Genomic DNA, 15,661 nt, shown 5'->3' with positions numbered 1-15,661 from the left:
AACTTGTGCACTTTTTCTTTAATTGTTTAATGCTTTGGGGATGACTTTATGAGGGTGTAAATTGTAATTGCTCAACAACTATAGTAGCTAGCTTACAATAAAATGTAATTCAGAAATCTGCGTAAAATGTGGCGTGCTGTGACAAATTTCGTTACATTTTGTGCGTCTATAACTAAAATAGTTTTCATTGCTGTGTCCCCACCTCCCTACTTAAAACTCAACACTTGGGCAAACAACGTAGCACACTGTGTGGCATATACGAGAAAAATTGCAGATGTGTTAACAAAAATACAAATACATGCATGATGACAGAGTGAAGGACATGAGAGTGTATGCTGTACCAGCATGTCATTGTTTGGCGATATTGAAGGCTTGGTTACTCTGATGCTATACACTTTGTCCTTTAGTCGTCTGATAAAGGTGACAAAGTTGCAACGCATGGTAAAATTGGACGCATTCGCATATAACTCAAGTGTGTCTAGAGGCCTGGAAAAGCTGGAATTGTCAGGAATAGCATCAGAAAGTTAGCCAAGTAAGGGAAAAGGACCAACTGTGATTTTCAACAGTACTGCGAGTACCACATTGCATGAAATATTTTTGTTTCGCACACGTAAAAGATGTGACATCTTGGCCAGATACCTTTATTCTATTTTTTTGTTTTTTTTTATTCAAGAAATTCAGAGAACACAGTGCCTTGGTGCAGAGGGCAAAAGGCAAAAATCGATCCGCCTGACTAGGCCCTAAGCAACACTCGAACACAGCACCAAGGAGCACTTATATACACATACGTAAACAATATAATGATCACAATGTAAATGTCCCCAGTGCAGGGTAGCCAACCGGAACCCCTTTCTGGTTAACATCCCTGCCTTTCCCTCCTCCTCTTTATCTATCTATCTATCTTTGTACAACACAACTTTCTAATATAAACATTCATTCTATTCTTATTAATCAGAAAACACGTCTAAAAAAAATCATAGAAAAGGACAGTGCAAGAGAAGACAGATCAAACATATCTATAGAAACTAAATGTATACCCAGAAAATAAAAATAAAAAAAACCACAGAACAGAGCATTGCAACAGCAGACACAGATCCAGCATATGTGTTGAAACTAACGGTGTACCTAGAAAATAAAACAAATGTGCAATCAATAGAAGGATGTAGGCAGAAAAAAGAAAAAAAATTATAGTGCATTTCCCAGAAAGTAACTTTTCGCCCGCTTACGAAAAGCAAAGAGAGAGGAAGATTTCTCCATAAGATCAATTAACTTGGGATGGGATATCAAAAGGTTTTGGATTTGCCAGTTCAAAGACTGCATACCATTGTTGTTGTTGTCCACAAAGCGAGCACTGTTCGTGCTAATTTTTGCTGTGCTGGTTGCTTTAAGTTTGAACTGGTGCTAAGCAAGAAGACTCTACATTCTAAAGTAGTTTCCATGGAAGAAGCCGGAACCAGCAGTGAGCCAAATTAACTCTGTTTTGCTTCTTCACTGTGAATATCAGATGCTTAAAAGAAAAAGAAGGTAGACTTGGTTATTATAGGGACACTGAGGACAACTTTGTCCATTTTTTATGTTTAGTAAGAAAATCACTTCTGTCGTTCTTTCTGGCTATGGTGTTTATTCATTGGTGAGAAAAATTGGATCTAAATATAGAAGTGTTTTCCCCCCACTTGATTGTGACGTCAAGACCAAAAGGGACTCGTTGTCGAAAGTGAATCGCGGTGTAGTCTAACCTTGGGGTTCTGTGTGCTGCTAAAAGCTGTCTTGACGCACCACAGCTTGCCTGCGAAAGTGGTTGGTTGTGGTGGTAGCTGCGATTCATTTTCTGACATTATAAAAGCTCAGTGTTCAGTGTAATTAGTGCATTTGTCATTAGTAGAGAGAAATCTATCATACAGGGAACTTCACACTCCTTTTGTCTACCTTTGCAGGAGTGCAAGGAATTTTGCCTGAAATTATCGGGAAGAACATGGAAAAATCAAAGTTCTTGATGAGAGCAGCTTGCTAGATGTTCTGATAACTTAAGATGCGTAGGGTGCTGGTTTATATGCTTTTAAACGTTTTTATGGTATATGGAGCAAAATCAAATAATGCACAAAAATGAAGCTGTGGTGAAGCTACTTTCATGTTTAATACCATCTGAGTAATTGAATCTACTCATTTGAATTCGAAAGGCAAATTACAGACATATCTATGGTACACATCGTCTATGCTGGCATAGTTAAAAGGGAAAGATATCTCGGGTGATCAAAACAGTATGCATGTACAGCCTTTGTCACAAGTTTTTTAAGCCCAGAGGGCTTGCTTTCAAGCCGTGTAGTGAGGCTCGAGTAGCATTTGTGGCAGTCCAATCTTTTGGAGGGGGAGGACAAAAATTCTTCTCATCTTCAGGAGATTTTGATCCACTAAGAACGCGTCACTTGCCACATGGTGTGGCTCGAAAGCAGACCCCTGGGCTCTGTACTTTTGACAAAGGGTGTATGTTACATGTCATCTGTTCTGATCAGACAGATAGGTAGCTGGAACTATTGTTCAGTCTTGCGTCTCTTGTAACAAATTCTTGTTAAAGAGTTCTTTAGAAATTGTTTTATTTCTGTGCACTGGTTGTAGCTTACATAAAAGCTCTGCTGCTATACATTTGCCTAGTCAATATGATGCCTGCGTAAATAATTCAGCCTTTGAATTAGTCTACAATTTCAATTGTGAGTAATGCAAAAAGGGCCAGCTTTGCGCTATCGCTGCTTTCCCATGATTTTAATTTAAAACTGACTCATCTCCAGAAAGCAGTTCATTCTTCACGATGCTTGTGAGGTGCATGGCCTGATTTCTGACATTTCTGAAGAATTGATTCATTAAAATCACTTTTGTCATGCTGACATTACTCTGTTTTCTCAAAACTAGTTCACACCCCTTTTTAAGAGATCCGTTTCATTTGTTTGCTCTCAAGGCTGATCGACATTTCAAAGAGCCGTTAAAAAATATATATATATATAAACAGTCCAAAGTAGGTGGTCTGAGATGGTAGACTTGAAGGTATCAGGAGCGATGATTGATACAACAAAGGTATGAAGATAGTTCCTGTGCATGAAAAGCCTTTGGACAAACAATTCAAAGTAAAAATTTCATTAGTTGAGACTAGATTATTGGAGTAAAAGGCTTTTCAATGCCTTTCTTGCACTTGTTTATGCTGCAGTGTTTTGCGGAGTTTTGCTCTACCATGATTTGACGCTTGGAAATCGATTGGGCATTCTTGTTGTGACAATTTGCCCGATTAACCATCCCAATAAACTACTTCTTCGGAGTCCCACTTAGCTAACCAGTGGCATCCTTTTTGAGCATTCAGTTTACATTCAGTCAATCCTCCCTTGAAAATTACTTCTTGTCCCCTTTTGCATGAGAGTCACTTAGCATGCCAGAGTGAGGAAGAGTTGCAGCATCTTCTTTGTACCATATTTTTTCTCTTACTTGGCTGTTTCTGTAACAGAAAAAATATCTGAACACGAGTTTGTTCCGGTTCAGCTGCGCTTCTTTGTTTACATGCTGTGACGGTAGGCAGCTGCCACATATGTTTCTCGACCTTTTCCAATTGCTTTCGGTTTAAATGCCAAGTTGCATGTGGCAGGAAGCAGCTGCCGTGCTGCCTGCTGTAGTTGCTGCGTTGTCTTCCACTCGGCAGTGCACATGTGGCACGCTTGTTGCTTTTTACTGGCCTGGATTCTGTTGTGCTACCCATTACGGCTCGCTCACCTTGAAGTGTACTCGCCATCACCTCTTACCACGTGTGTACAGGACATTGCAGTTTTCTGTGGCAGTTTTTCTTTTAAATTTTCTAGACTTGTTTATTGAGAGGTTCACAGCTACTGACTAAGGCGTGCATGTTACCAGATATTCAGACCAGTGCACATTTCACATTGTTAATATTTCACTCGCATTGCAGCAAATACATGCACTTGCTAGGTTTTTGTTCAGTGTAATGTATTTTCTTCTTTGTTGCCTTGTTGTACTGAGCGCGTGTAATTTGTACTGGAAACTTGTTGGGTTTGATAGAAAGCTTTATTTGGTTGCCTGGTTATGCAGGTTGCTCGATGTATTGCAGCTGTTTCGAAACAGAATTGTGTGCATTTCACTGGGCCATGTAGTCGTGCTTGCCATGCCACATAGTGTAGCTTGGCTTGTTGTTTCATTCTTGCTCTCTACAAGAGTGTAGGATTTGTAAGTGTGTCCTGTTTACTTGCTGTTGACAAAGCTTGCTTTCAAAACATGCCGCTGGACTTTTGTGCTTGGTGGGCATTTGTCTGGCTGAGTGACTTGCGTGCAGAGTCATTGTTGTTAAAGGGGAGAGTTCATCACATTTGCCTTGTGTTCTTTATAAGAGAGGAGGGAGAAATTATTAACAAGGACAAAAGACAATATTGCATACGCCATAACAACTGGACAAGACTGCACAGGAGGGGTCATTCCTGGTTTGAACATTGCAAGGTATGGAAAGGAGCTGGTGCTATGAATAGTTTCTCGGGGGGGGGGGGGGGTCATGTGACTGTGAGGTGGAAATAAAATGTCCTTCATTTATGCACGCTACTTTTTCTGTACTCTGTGTGCTAGTGCACAATTGCCATTCTCTTTTATCTTGTTTTTGTTCTTTCCACTTTTACTATAGTGCGACTGTAATTCATGTCTAAAGCTTCCACCACCTGTTGCTGCTGTGCCTTCATGTTCCCGCGCTATAAATCAACCTTTCTGTTTGTTCCCTATTAGCGGTAGGCTCCATGCATTTGTTGTAGCTGCATGTGGAACGCTTTCCTGTTGCCTGCAGCTTTCTTGCATCCATACCTCTGCAAAATCATGAGTGCTCACTCAGGCTCACTGTTTGGTCAACCTATGGGGTCACTCACACTCACAAAGGCCCGGGCTCACTTGAACTCATAAACTCAACTCGTTTAGGCTCACAACTCAGTTGCGCTCACTCAGCCTCACGAGTCATGCGGGGTCAGCCACTCATAGCGACTCAGTTTTACTCAGGCGCACGACTCACCTGGATTCACTCATTTTGACTCACTCATTTCGGCTCATGGTTTATCTGCGCTCACTCATTCGGGCTCACTCGCACATTTCAACTCATAACTCAACCAAGCCCGCCTTGATTCCGGACTCCTATAAGCTCACACTTCGGACAGATAAATTGTTTTTATGCCCAACAGCCCAAGTTACGTGCCTAAAATGCCAAAAAATGTTCAAAACATGGTGCTGCAATGAGCTCTTAACTGCAGCTAGCCTGTAGCCAGGCCTGGCTGAGAGGCCTAGAGGAAGCTGCCGCTCGCGGGACGTTAAAGACCTGAGACCACTGCATGTGTTCTGAAATAAATTCAAAAACAGCAAAGGAAGAATTAGAGCAATTGCGATACAGCAAACCACAGCTAATATCCAACGAGACCAAGCGCGGTGACTAATCAACTCGTCTCGCCTTTTAGTAATGTTCTAGAGTGCAGTAGCCACAAAAACTGCCACGAAACAGTGGAATTGCTCTACATCATCATCTCGACCAAAAGCATATTCAGTATTTTCAAGTGCATAGGAAACTCGCTTTTATGAACATTGTGACCGCAGCGGTGGCCTCTTGGTTTGAGCATCTGCCTCGTATGCGGGAGGTGCGGGTTCGATCCCCAGTGCCACCAGGTACGCAGCGGTGATACAATGGGTACAAGCTTCCCCTGGCCCGGTGCTCTGCTTCTTTAGGGTGAAATGCTTGGGAAATGGGTCTTTGACCCCACCTTGAGTAGTCGGCAGCACCTTGTGCCATGGCACTCTTTGACCAAAGCTGCCCTTGCACCATAAAAATTCATCATCATCATCTTTATGAACATTGTAAACTCGCGCCCAATCGGTATTATAGATTCACTTATGATCATGTGACTGTTTAATCTCACATCATGGACTAATTAGATTTGATAGGCCCACACGCTACTGGACTGACCAGAAAGGCAGGACTCGGATCACGATCCGAATGTAGGCCCACTTTCACCATGACCAAGACCATGATCGGAATGTGAGCCCGAACACATAACTTAGATTTCAATTTCAATTTTTTCAATTTCAATTTATTTCCCATGTATACATGGTGAGGGTCGAGGGAAAAAAGCCAGAAATTGTGGCTTGACATGCCCCTCAGCCCCTACATTGCAGGGCAGCAGGCAACATACATACACAAAAATCATTAGAAAAGACAATGAGGAAATGAAGCATACACAAAAAATGATAACAAAAAAGCAACAGAAAAATATACGTCACAGAAAAACATGTCATTGGTTATTCAAATCAGGTCAACACTTTATGGAATGAAAGAGATAAGGAAGCAGTGAAAGCATGGTGAAATCTAAAAAGTAGCACATACATCCTGTATATTTTTGTGGCATGCTCGTGATACATCAACTTTTGCAGCATGAAACTTATTTAAAAGACGGGGTAGCGTGTTTGCTAGGCTATATGTACCATATATTGTGCGGCATGTTGGAATATGCCACAGTTTGCTGTGTCTGCTAGGGTAAACTTGTACATATAGCGAAAGGTGTGCCGTGTCACGCAAGTAATCCACATTTTGTCTTAGGTCCTTCTTATATCTTTCAGCCAGCCTGATCATGATCTGAACGTGAGTCCGGGCTCACTGACAACTCAGATCATGATCTGAACATGAGTCCGGACTCACTTACGACTCGGATCATGATCTGAAATGAGCCTGAGTGAGCCCAAGTGAGTCTGCCGACCTATGCTTGCATCACAACTGAATTCTGTGACTCCTTTCATTGTACGAGACAGGTTATGACGACATCTTTGCGGATTTAATTTTCTTGGCCTGGTGCAGCATGAGAGGCAAATGGGCTCTAGAAAGGTTCCTTGCGATGCTCATTGTGAGTGCCGTGCCACACGCAACAAGAGATGGCAGTAAGTGCTTAAGGCCTTAAGTTTGTTAATGTCATTATTTTCAGAGTTGGTGCTACACGTCCACATTTAATGTCATTATACGAAAGTCGCAGTGACGATAACGCCTGTGAGGCATTCAAAAAGTTTACCTGAATATAAATGTGCTATGAGCACACTCGGCAAAGTTGCTCAAATGTGATATAAAAATTATTTTGGAGAAAATGCTGCTGTGCTTGCTTGGCAAACCAAAAAAGTGGCCAATAACTTGCTTGTGAGTACACAAATGGAAAGTATCTGTCAGAAGTGCTGGTACAAATGGCGCCCTTCACATTGAAAATCCAGTAGAGACGCCTCATCTGACTGAAAGTTGAATACAAACCACTTGATGCTGGTTAGGAAGTTGTTACTATGTAGGATACAACTTCAAAAAACAGCAGTTGTTAAACATTGAGCCACCTACATTTCTCCGTTAGCCAATCCCAAAGTAAACTAAATCTTTTAATGTTTGGCTTTATTAAACAAGCCAGGTGTCAAAATTCTTTGTTGTGACTAGCTTTTTGTGACAAGAAAAGTTTTAACAATGGGCCACTTTTCTGTCGTGGAGAAACACTGTGTTGCAGTCGTGAATGTGGATGGAGCTTCACTGCAGACTTAAGTTGTATCCGACTATAACAAAATTGCATGCTTTTCTGCGTGGATTAGGGATGAGAGAACACATTGCTCATGCGAATGAGTTTTGGCGAACTCTGTAGGTCACGAATGACAGTGAGAGTAATGCCATTAAATTTGTGTGTGTGACACTGCATAAATGCCATTAAAACTTGGGGCAGTAAGTACCTAATGGCATTAAGTTTGTCCGTGTGGCTTGGGTATTAAGGCAGTTCAGCATTCTGTTTGATGTTCATATGATCACTTGTTCATAACACAGATAGCAAAACATGGTCTTGGCACTCCAAATGGCAAACAGAATGTATATCTTCAGTGCCCACTTGACCCATTAGTCTGAGTAAAAAAAATGCTTCGAGCTGTGACACTTGCTACTTTGTACTCTGAGTGATAAACAAAGCATATTCTGCATGCCCACTTGATAACAGCCACCAATGTGAGTAAACAAAATGCTCATTGTGCTACAACGCGTGCAGGATTTTCTGTCCAGGAACGGCTGCCAAAAAAAAAGCGCGTTTTAATGAGGAACAAAGTGCAAGGAGATCCAGTGTTCACAGCAATGACCTCGTTTCCCCCCCTCCCCATTGTTTTGAGCTGGCTGTTCAACAAAGTGTGAAGATTCACAAGCACGAAATGCTTCTTGGCACTGTTTATCAGAAGTCAATAGCACCCAATAGAACATCTAGAAAGAAGCATGTGATTGAAGAAGTAATTAACATGTTGCTCATTATGGTGTAATTGGCTCTGGTCTCATCAACAAGCCCTGAGCTGGCCATGCTGCAGTGGAAGTGGTGGTGGTAGCAGCACACTGACCTCGTGAGTCAGCGACCACTGCCACCAGCACAGTGCCGTGTGTATGACAACGGTCACTTAGTTTAGGGATGCGACCTACAACAAGCACCACTCCCATGGCAGTGGCGTGCTTAGAGTAATGGAATTGTCCGCAGACTGCTGCCCACGCAATGCTGAAACTCACTATGAAGCTTTCGCATGCTCTGTAGGGGGTCACACTTAACCTTGCTCCACTTTCCCTACATTTCACAACAGAACTCAGCACACAGCCGCCGCGGTGGCTGAGTGGGTTTGATCCCGGTCGCGGCAGTAGAATTTCGATGGAGGCGAAATTCTAGAGGCCCATGCACTGCGCGATGTCAGTGCACGTTAAAGAACCCCGGGTGTTCGAAATTTCCGGAGCCCTTCACTACGGCATCTCTTTTAGCCTGAGTCGCTTTGGGACATTAAACCCCTTAGAACCAAAACCAGAACTCAGCACACAACATAGTAGTAAGAAGGAGTGACCTAAATTCCTGAACAGTAAAAATATAGTAAAAGTACAGAAAATAACTCTGAATCTATATCAACAGCTGTAACCTCACTGAACATAGGTAGAGAGCACCTTAGCAAACAGAATCCACAGCATTTTGTTGCATTGCAGACAGAAAAGAGTGCAGCTCATTGCAGTGACATTATCCAGGATGCAAAGCTAAAGCATACTCAGCAGTGCTTGACAGTGCTGTCGACCTTCAGGAACCTCTCCATGTCTTCTACACTTGCGATGAAGGTGCAATTTAGCTGAGATGTGGCACTAAGAGATGGTGCGTGTGGCGACTGCTCTCGCAGGTGAGGTGCGCCGCTGGTCGTGCCGCGGCCTCGCCCGTTGGCGGCAGATGGGGTGGGTGACTCGGCAGCTGCGGAGGGTGCGGCCCCTCCGGTTCCTGGCGGCCGCCTGCCTAGTCACATTTGTGTGGCTGCAGGCACGCCTCACCCTGCTTGGACAGGTCACCATTGAAGACGGCTCTGCACCTGGCTCCTCTGCTGCTGCACAGCCTAACCTCACATGGACCCTGTTCAACAGCACGCGCGAGCTTGAGATCCTGCGTGAATATGTTGCGCAGCTCAACCAGGCACAGGTTGGTGGTTCGTTATTTTTCTATGCATGCACTGCCTAAGTGGATGTGCAGGGGATAAAATATATGGATGGAAATGCAGTTGTAAAAGCTCCGACAATTCGATCACATGTCCGAATTTTTAAGATGAGATTAGCATTTGTAGAGAATGGCTGTTGAGTGGAGAGTGGAGGATGTCAAGGAGAGCACGATTGAGAAAGTAGACTAAAGATTAAATGATATATTGACCTTCATTTGAGGGCCATCAATAAGGAGGTAATGTAGATGATTTGAACGAAGCACAGGTACATGCTGAAAGTTGAAACGTGAGGCACCATTTCGCCCCCTCCCCAGATTTTTGAGTTAATGGTCTCCCCATGACCTTTAAAGAGTAGCGTTGCAGGTGCACGCTTGTCTTAAAGAAGTCAAAATCTGCACCTAGCAGTCTATACTTTTCAAAACACGGTAGAACTTCATTGATCCTTTCTCTGCTCTTATAATTCCCCGATTCAGAAATTCAAAATGGAGTGCAAAAACAAAAAAAAAGAGTTCCATAAAGTTACACTATTTTTCTTTCGTTTAATGCGTTCCTGGACAACAGGATTTCCCAGCTACTGCTTTCAAAATTTGGACAAATTCTGGCCGTATAATACACTTGGTGACCAACGGCACGTGTGGAAACATACGAATAGGCAGATTGAGCGACATGCAACATGAACTACTGGAAGGTAGGTAGGTAGTAACAACTTTATTTCTGAAAGATTTTAGAGAGGTGCTGAACATCAGATGGCTGCAAGCACTGGCGCTGTGGCAGCCTACGCAGCCCAAGTGACCATCCTTTCTTGAGTGGCGCCTTCCGACCTGTGCAACAGTGCCTTCCATTGTTCGACTGTGCTTATTGCTGGGTGTTTGAAGAGTAGGTGTTGACATCCTCAAAGGGAGTGTGGTGTAATGCAGCAGCACTGACCCATCGTGGTGGCTTTTCTGCGCTATCAAAGTGCGAAGGGGCAAACCATAATAATAAAAAAAATGCGCTGACGTGCTACAGGGCCATTCCTGCGGGGGGTGCGGGATGAAGAAAAATGCAATGGTTTCTTGGCAGTGCCAAAGGCTGGGGTGAATCATATGCGAGCTGCAACGATGGGAGTACACGGGATCGGGCCAGCTCTGCGACAAGTAAGCCTCCTCAGCAGTTTCTCTGCCATGCAGTGGTGTGAGGAGGCGAAGCATCCGAGAATGAGGAAGAGACATGGCTACTTTCGCCACTTCCTTCGATAGACCGGACGCGGTGCGAAGTTTCTTACACGCTAAGGACAGTACGGACAAATGTGGACTGAATTCTGTGAGCAGTAGAAAGGGAGCTATTGACACTGTGCCAAGAAATGCTAATCGACCTTTTTGTGCAGTGAAATCGTCAATAAATGCATTTTTACCTCCTCTTGAAGAGTTATATTGTTCAGAAACTGGCGGTTTGGATCGTTTGTTTTTTGATGAGACGATTTTTCTGAAATTTTTTTCTTCTCTGAAATGTATCAACGAGGTTTTACTCTACTTTGCATGCTTTGCACAGTATTATGCAAGCAATGATTTTGTCATTCCTAGTGAGAGAGCAAGTGAATTTTGATATCAGTACACTTTAGCTTTGTGTTTGGTGTCCTTAAACAGATGGTCCACAACCTGGAGCTGTTTGGCCCCCTGTTGCCAGGCGATCCTGTGATAGTGATCCAGGTTCACAATAGATGGCACTACCTAGTCTCCCTACTGGACTCTCTGCGCACCGCACGTGACATCAACCGCACCCTGCTCATCTTCAGTCATGATGAGTACAGCCCTGTTGTTGAGAGCCTGCCCTACAAGGTCGACTTCTGCAAGGTGACTGTGCCTGATGGCCTCGATGCTACACCATTATGTAAAACCTAACACTCGTCAAGAAAAGGAAGAACAATGGGGTAAAAAAACAAGTGACATTTCGGGACCTCTACGGGGCCCTTGTTCACATATGAAAACGAAATACCGATCGGCCGTGTTTATACGAGTGAAGGTCGTTGTAATGAGCATGCGTATGCTGCAGGCATGGGCCCACGTGTCCGATTAAGTGCGTGCGGAGTTGAAGCCATATTGTCGGGTCGAACATTGTGCTGTGGCCTGAAGCAGTCATGTCTGTGCTTTGTTGTGCTTTTTTACATATCTTTGCTGAATCACTGAAAGTCGAATTTCACAACAAGTCATTTGTTTTGAGCAGAGAGTAGAGCGTGTTCAGGGGAGCACGATTGCGAAAGTAGATGAAAGGTTAAATTAAACTCAGTTTAGTCAACTCAGTTTAATTAGATTGGACTGAATTGCATTTTTACTCAGTTGGATTTAATTAAGTTAACTGAAAGCAGATTTTCATGCACAAAAAACAAGTGCACCAAAACCAGTGCATTCAGTTCCGTGGATAAGGGAATGCTTTGGTGCAGCCGTGAGAGGTGTTCAGCAAAGTATACTGCTGGGCGAGTTCGTTACGCATGTTTAGCGTAACTTAGTGCAAAAAAAGACTGGGCAAAGGAGACAGCCATGAAACGTTCACAGGTGTTCACAGGCTCAGCTAAATTGTACTTAACTAAAAAAAAATACAAAAAAAGATGTTGCAAATTACATGGGTGGATGCGCTTTAGTGTGCTGGTGCTACGTAATGACTCTGTACCATTTCCATTCCAGTTTTGTCTTTCCCATCATTTATCGTAGGCTGAAGCGATAGCATGGTGGCCCCCTACCGTTAGGCTTCGTGTTGACAGGACCAAAGCGCCAGCTAGAATTAGGCAAGATCAAGTTAAGGAGTGACCGCTGTATGTGCAGTGCCCTCCGTTTGGATGTGGAGGACCGTTCCAGTCCAGTTGCCTTTAGTTCAGGCACTTGCGGCCATTTGCAGTGGCCCCTGCTTGTATGGCCTGCTCACGAGGAACTGCTTTCTTTTTTTCAGATGATGCAAATATTTCTTCCCCATGCAATCCAACTGTATCCAAACCAGTTTCCTGGCCAGCACCCTAATGACTGCCCACGCAATATCAAGAAAGATGAGTGAGTGCTTGTCTTATGCTCTGATTTGTCAGTGTACCAACTCTTTTCGCTGGCAGTTAAGGGTTGTCCTTCAACCCTTTAAGGTACACAACTGTACAAAGCGAACTCGCAGCTTTTTCTGAGAGCTTGCTACACCTAGCAGCAGTGCCTTTGTTTCAGGTGAATTCAGCATCCTTCTTGTCACAAATAGTGTTTTTTTTTGTACCAATAAGAAAATGCCACAAAACAGTGAGCTTGGCAGCCCATGCTCTGCTCTTTTTATGCAAATTTTGACACTTGTAAACAATACCAGTTTTTTTTTTTTCTGAATTTCTTGCACCAAAGCATCTTCAAAAGAAGAAAATTATTCTGCAATTTCTGGGGCGTTAATTTCACAAATCTTGGTATTTTAATATTACAGTTTTCAGCAATTTTCACAGTTGCTAAGAGGTTTTGTACATGGGGTGTAAAAAGTTAACCATTAGAAAAGTTAATGAATTGGCTTTCTTGAGCCCTGGATGCACTGTGTAGGCAGAAATATGTTTGCTTTGAATTTAAATGTTGGGCGGCACCCAAAAGAAGTTAACGTTGAGCCAAGTTTGTTGGTGTGGTTGGTGAATCGGGGTGTGCAAGTGGCCAAGTTTTCCAATTAAATACAACTATTAAAAATAGGATCTCAGATACTGACAAGTCAGCAGATATTTTGTTCCAGAAAATTAGAGAAAATATGATGGAAAGGGCAGGAGCCCAAAGAAAACAGATTTTATGTTTTTCAAGATTCTAATGCTATGTATGTGACAACAGTGAACAAAGCACACTGAGGCGGGTGGCATGTAAACAGCTTAAAGGTTAAAGGTTGCTATGGATGTTGTAGTCTTGATGTGACAAAGTAGCGACACAGGACTGCATGCATTCAGAGATTTTGGTTGATTGCGCATAATACAATAGAGCCCCTCTATGGTAAAGTGACTTGGACCAGCAAAAATCTTTACTATATCAGGGACTTTACTATATCAGTTGTTGGTGATGGCATGGCTCTGAGAACGCTCTCTGGTAATTCATTGGCTACTAAATAAATACAGTGTTGGTTAAGAAACACTTCCAAATACCTTCCTTCCTGCCCCTATTGTCCCTTTCTGTGATAATTTTTATTCTGGGTTATCACATTTCGTGTTATCACGTTTTCGATTTTGCTTGTCTTGGCGAAGTACCGCATTTGTACAAATACAATGCGGCTATGAATACAGCGCGAGTTGGATTTCACGTGAAAAACACGGTGTCGTTTTCCGCAGCCTTAGAGTCGTTCAAGAGGCGATAGTTACACGCGCGACACAGCAATCGAGGTGTGGCCACGCAGTGCCGCCACCCGTCCGTTCCTTGCCGCCGCTTCCCTGTGCTTCGCGCTGCGAATGCCTTTTCTTTTTAAGCGACCTGTGCCCTGCTCCTTTCTGCGTTCGTAGCCCGCTTTACTTTATTTTTTTTCATTCGCGCCGCGCTTTGCCTCACGGCATTTAAGAAGTTGGCTTCTCCTCAGTGCTACCGAACTTGATGGTGAAGCTATCTAAAAAAAAAAAGCGCCGTTTTATCGTTTGGTATGCAATTATCACCGAATATTGGCCTCGCGCGTGCCGCGTTGCCATCATTCCGCGGAAAGTACGTCGCCACGGCCAAACCCTCTTTACTATAGCCGTTTTATTTGAAAGAAATCTTTACTCTAACCAAAAAAAAAATGTACAGTTGTGTATGGGAGGTGACATGGGACCGCAGTTTCACTTTACTATGTCCAAGTTCTTACTATATCCGAGTTTACTATAGCAGGGTTCTACTATATGAAAAAACGAAATGACTGCTGAGAGCACTCGAAACGAGAACTAGACGCTAAACTACAGTATCATCTATCATACTGGCGATGCAATCGGTGAGCTCAAGCAATGGCGGATTCAAACTAGGGTATAATAAATGTATTATGACTATTGTTCGTGGGTACTGTATTTAAAAATAAATGCAGCATATCGTCACTGAATTGAATACTTCTGATATTTGCGCTAAAAATTGTTAATATTCTCTCATTCCTACTTATGAGCTAAAGGTAAGGTGTTATTAAACATGCACATCTTAAAGATATTGTGTTGTTTTGCAATATATTTTGCAAATGCAGTAGTCTCTGCTCTTATGCATTTGCAGCGCGCTGAAACTGGGCTGCAACAACGCCGAGCACCCGGACAGCTTTGGCCATTACCGGGAAGCCAAGTTTTCCCAGACAAAGCATCACTGGTGGTGGAAGGTAGGGGCTGTGCTTCTTTTTGTTCTTTGCAGTCTTGACGCTGTTTTATTGTGGAAACTGTACCATAGTGGTTCCGAAATAATGGTCCATCGGAGCCTTCTGGTTTTGCAAGGACGTCTTTAGGGTCTGTGAAGCTCTTCTTGTTGAAGATTCTTACTTCACGTAGCTTGACAACAAGGCTACACGAAGCCACATCTAGCCTCGTAATAGCAAGAGATGTGTGAGACTGAACGTCTTTCATATTGTTCTCTCCGATTACCCTTTTCAGCTGATGCTTTCTTTTAAGTTGAAGCAGTGAGCATTTGACTCGTGTGTTTGGTGTCTGACAACCTTTTTATGGCACAGTGATATTGTGGTGTCTTTGGTTTTTCTTTGTCCAGATGAACCGTGTAATGGATGGTCTGAACATCACACGTGATCATGCTGGCCCGTTCATTCTTTTGGAAGAAGACCACTATGCTGCGCCCGACTTTTTGCATGTCATGCGACTCATGGAGGCTGAGCAAAAAACTAAGTAAGTTCAATTTTTCTGGCAGTGACTCCTCTTCGCCTCCCTATTATTTGGCATGTAGATGGCAGTAGGGGCTCAGGTTGCAAGCCAGTTTGGTAGTGCCAAGATGATAGTCACTCCCAGCCTTTGGTCTTAGTTTTGTTGGCTTTCGCCTTTCGTCATCCTGGCACCGCTAAACCTTAAACCTCTCTTGCTCACTCACGCACCCACTTGCTCACTCACCCATTTATTTAGCCACTGGCTATTTATTCGCTCACTCCCTTGCCCAATTATTTGGTCACTTGCTCGCCGATTATTTGTACACTCTCAACCATTTGTTCACTCTCTCACCCATTTATTGGTCATTCGCTTACCTAT

At 43.2% G+C, this 15,661-nt stretch overlaps 1 protein-coding gene across 2 annotated transcripts in view; it reads left to right on the top strand.

The window, feature by feature from the left end:
* The window catches only part of LOC144133567 (alpha-1,6-mannosyl-glycoprotein 2-beta-N-acetylglucosaminyltransferase-like), a 44,954-nt gene that overhangs the window by 9,319 nt on the left and 19,974 nt on the right, over positions 1–15,661 (top strand). For both annotated transcript variants that reach the window (XM_077666748.1, XM_077666749.1), the window contains exons 2-6: positions 9,205–9,494; positions 11,136–11,342; positions 12,433–12,530; positions 14,694–14,793; positions 15,174–15,307. In XM_077666748.1, the coding sequence (XP_077522874.1) occupies positions 9,252–9,494; positions 11,136–11,342; positions 12,433–12,530; positions 14,694–14,793; positions 15,174–15,307 (782 nt within the window). In that variant the 5' untranslated portion in view covers positions 9,205–9,251. The remainder of the gene's footprint in view (positions 1–9,204; positions 9,495–11,135; positions 11,343–12,432; positions 12,531–14,693; positions 14,794–15,173; positions 15,308–15,661) is intronic.

This window comes from Amblyomma americanum, chromosome 5 (assembly GCF_052857255.1).
Source record: "Amblyomma americanum isolate KBUSLIRL-KWMA chromosome 5, ASM5285725v1, whole genome shotgun sequence".
Classification (NCBI taxonomy): Eukaryota; Metazoa; Arthropoda; class Arachnida; order Ixodida; family Ixodidae; genus Amblyomma; species Amblyomma americanum.
The sequence above is the reverse complement of the archived record's forward strand: the minus strand, read 5'-3'. Positions and strand labels throughout refer to the sequence as shown.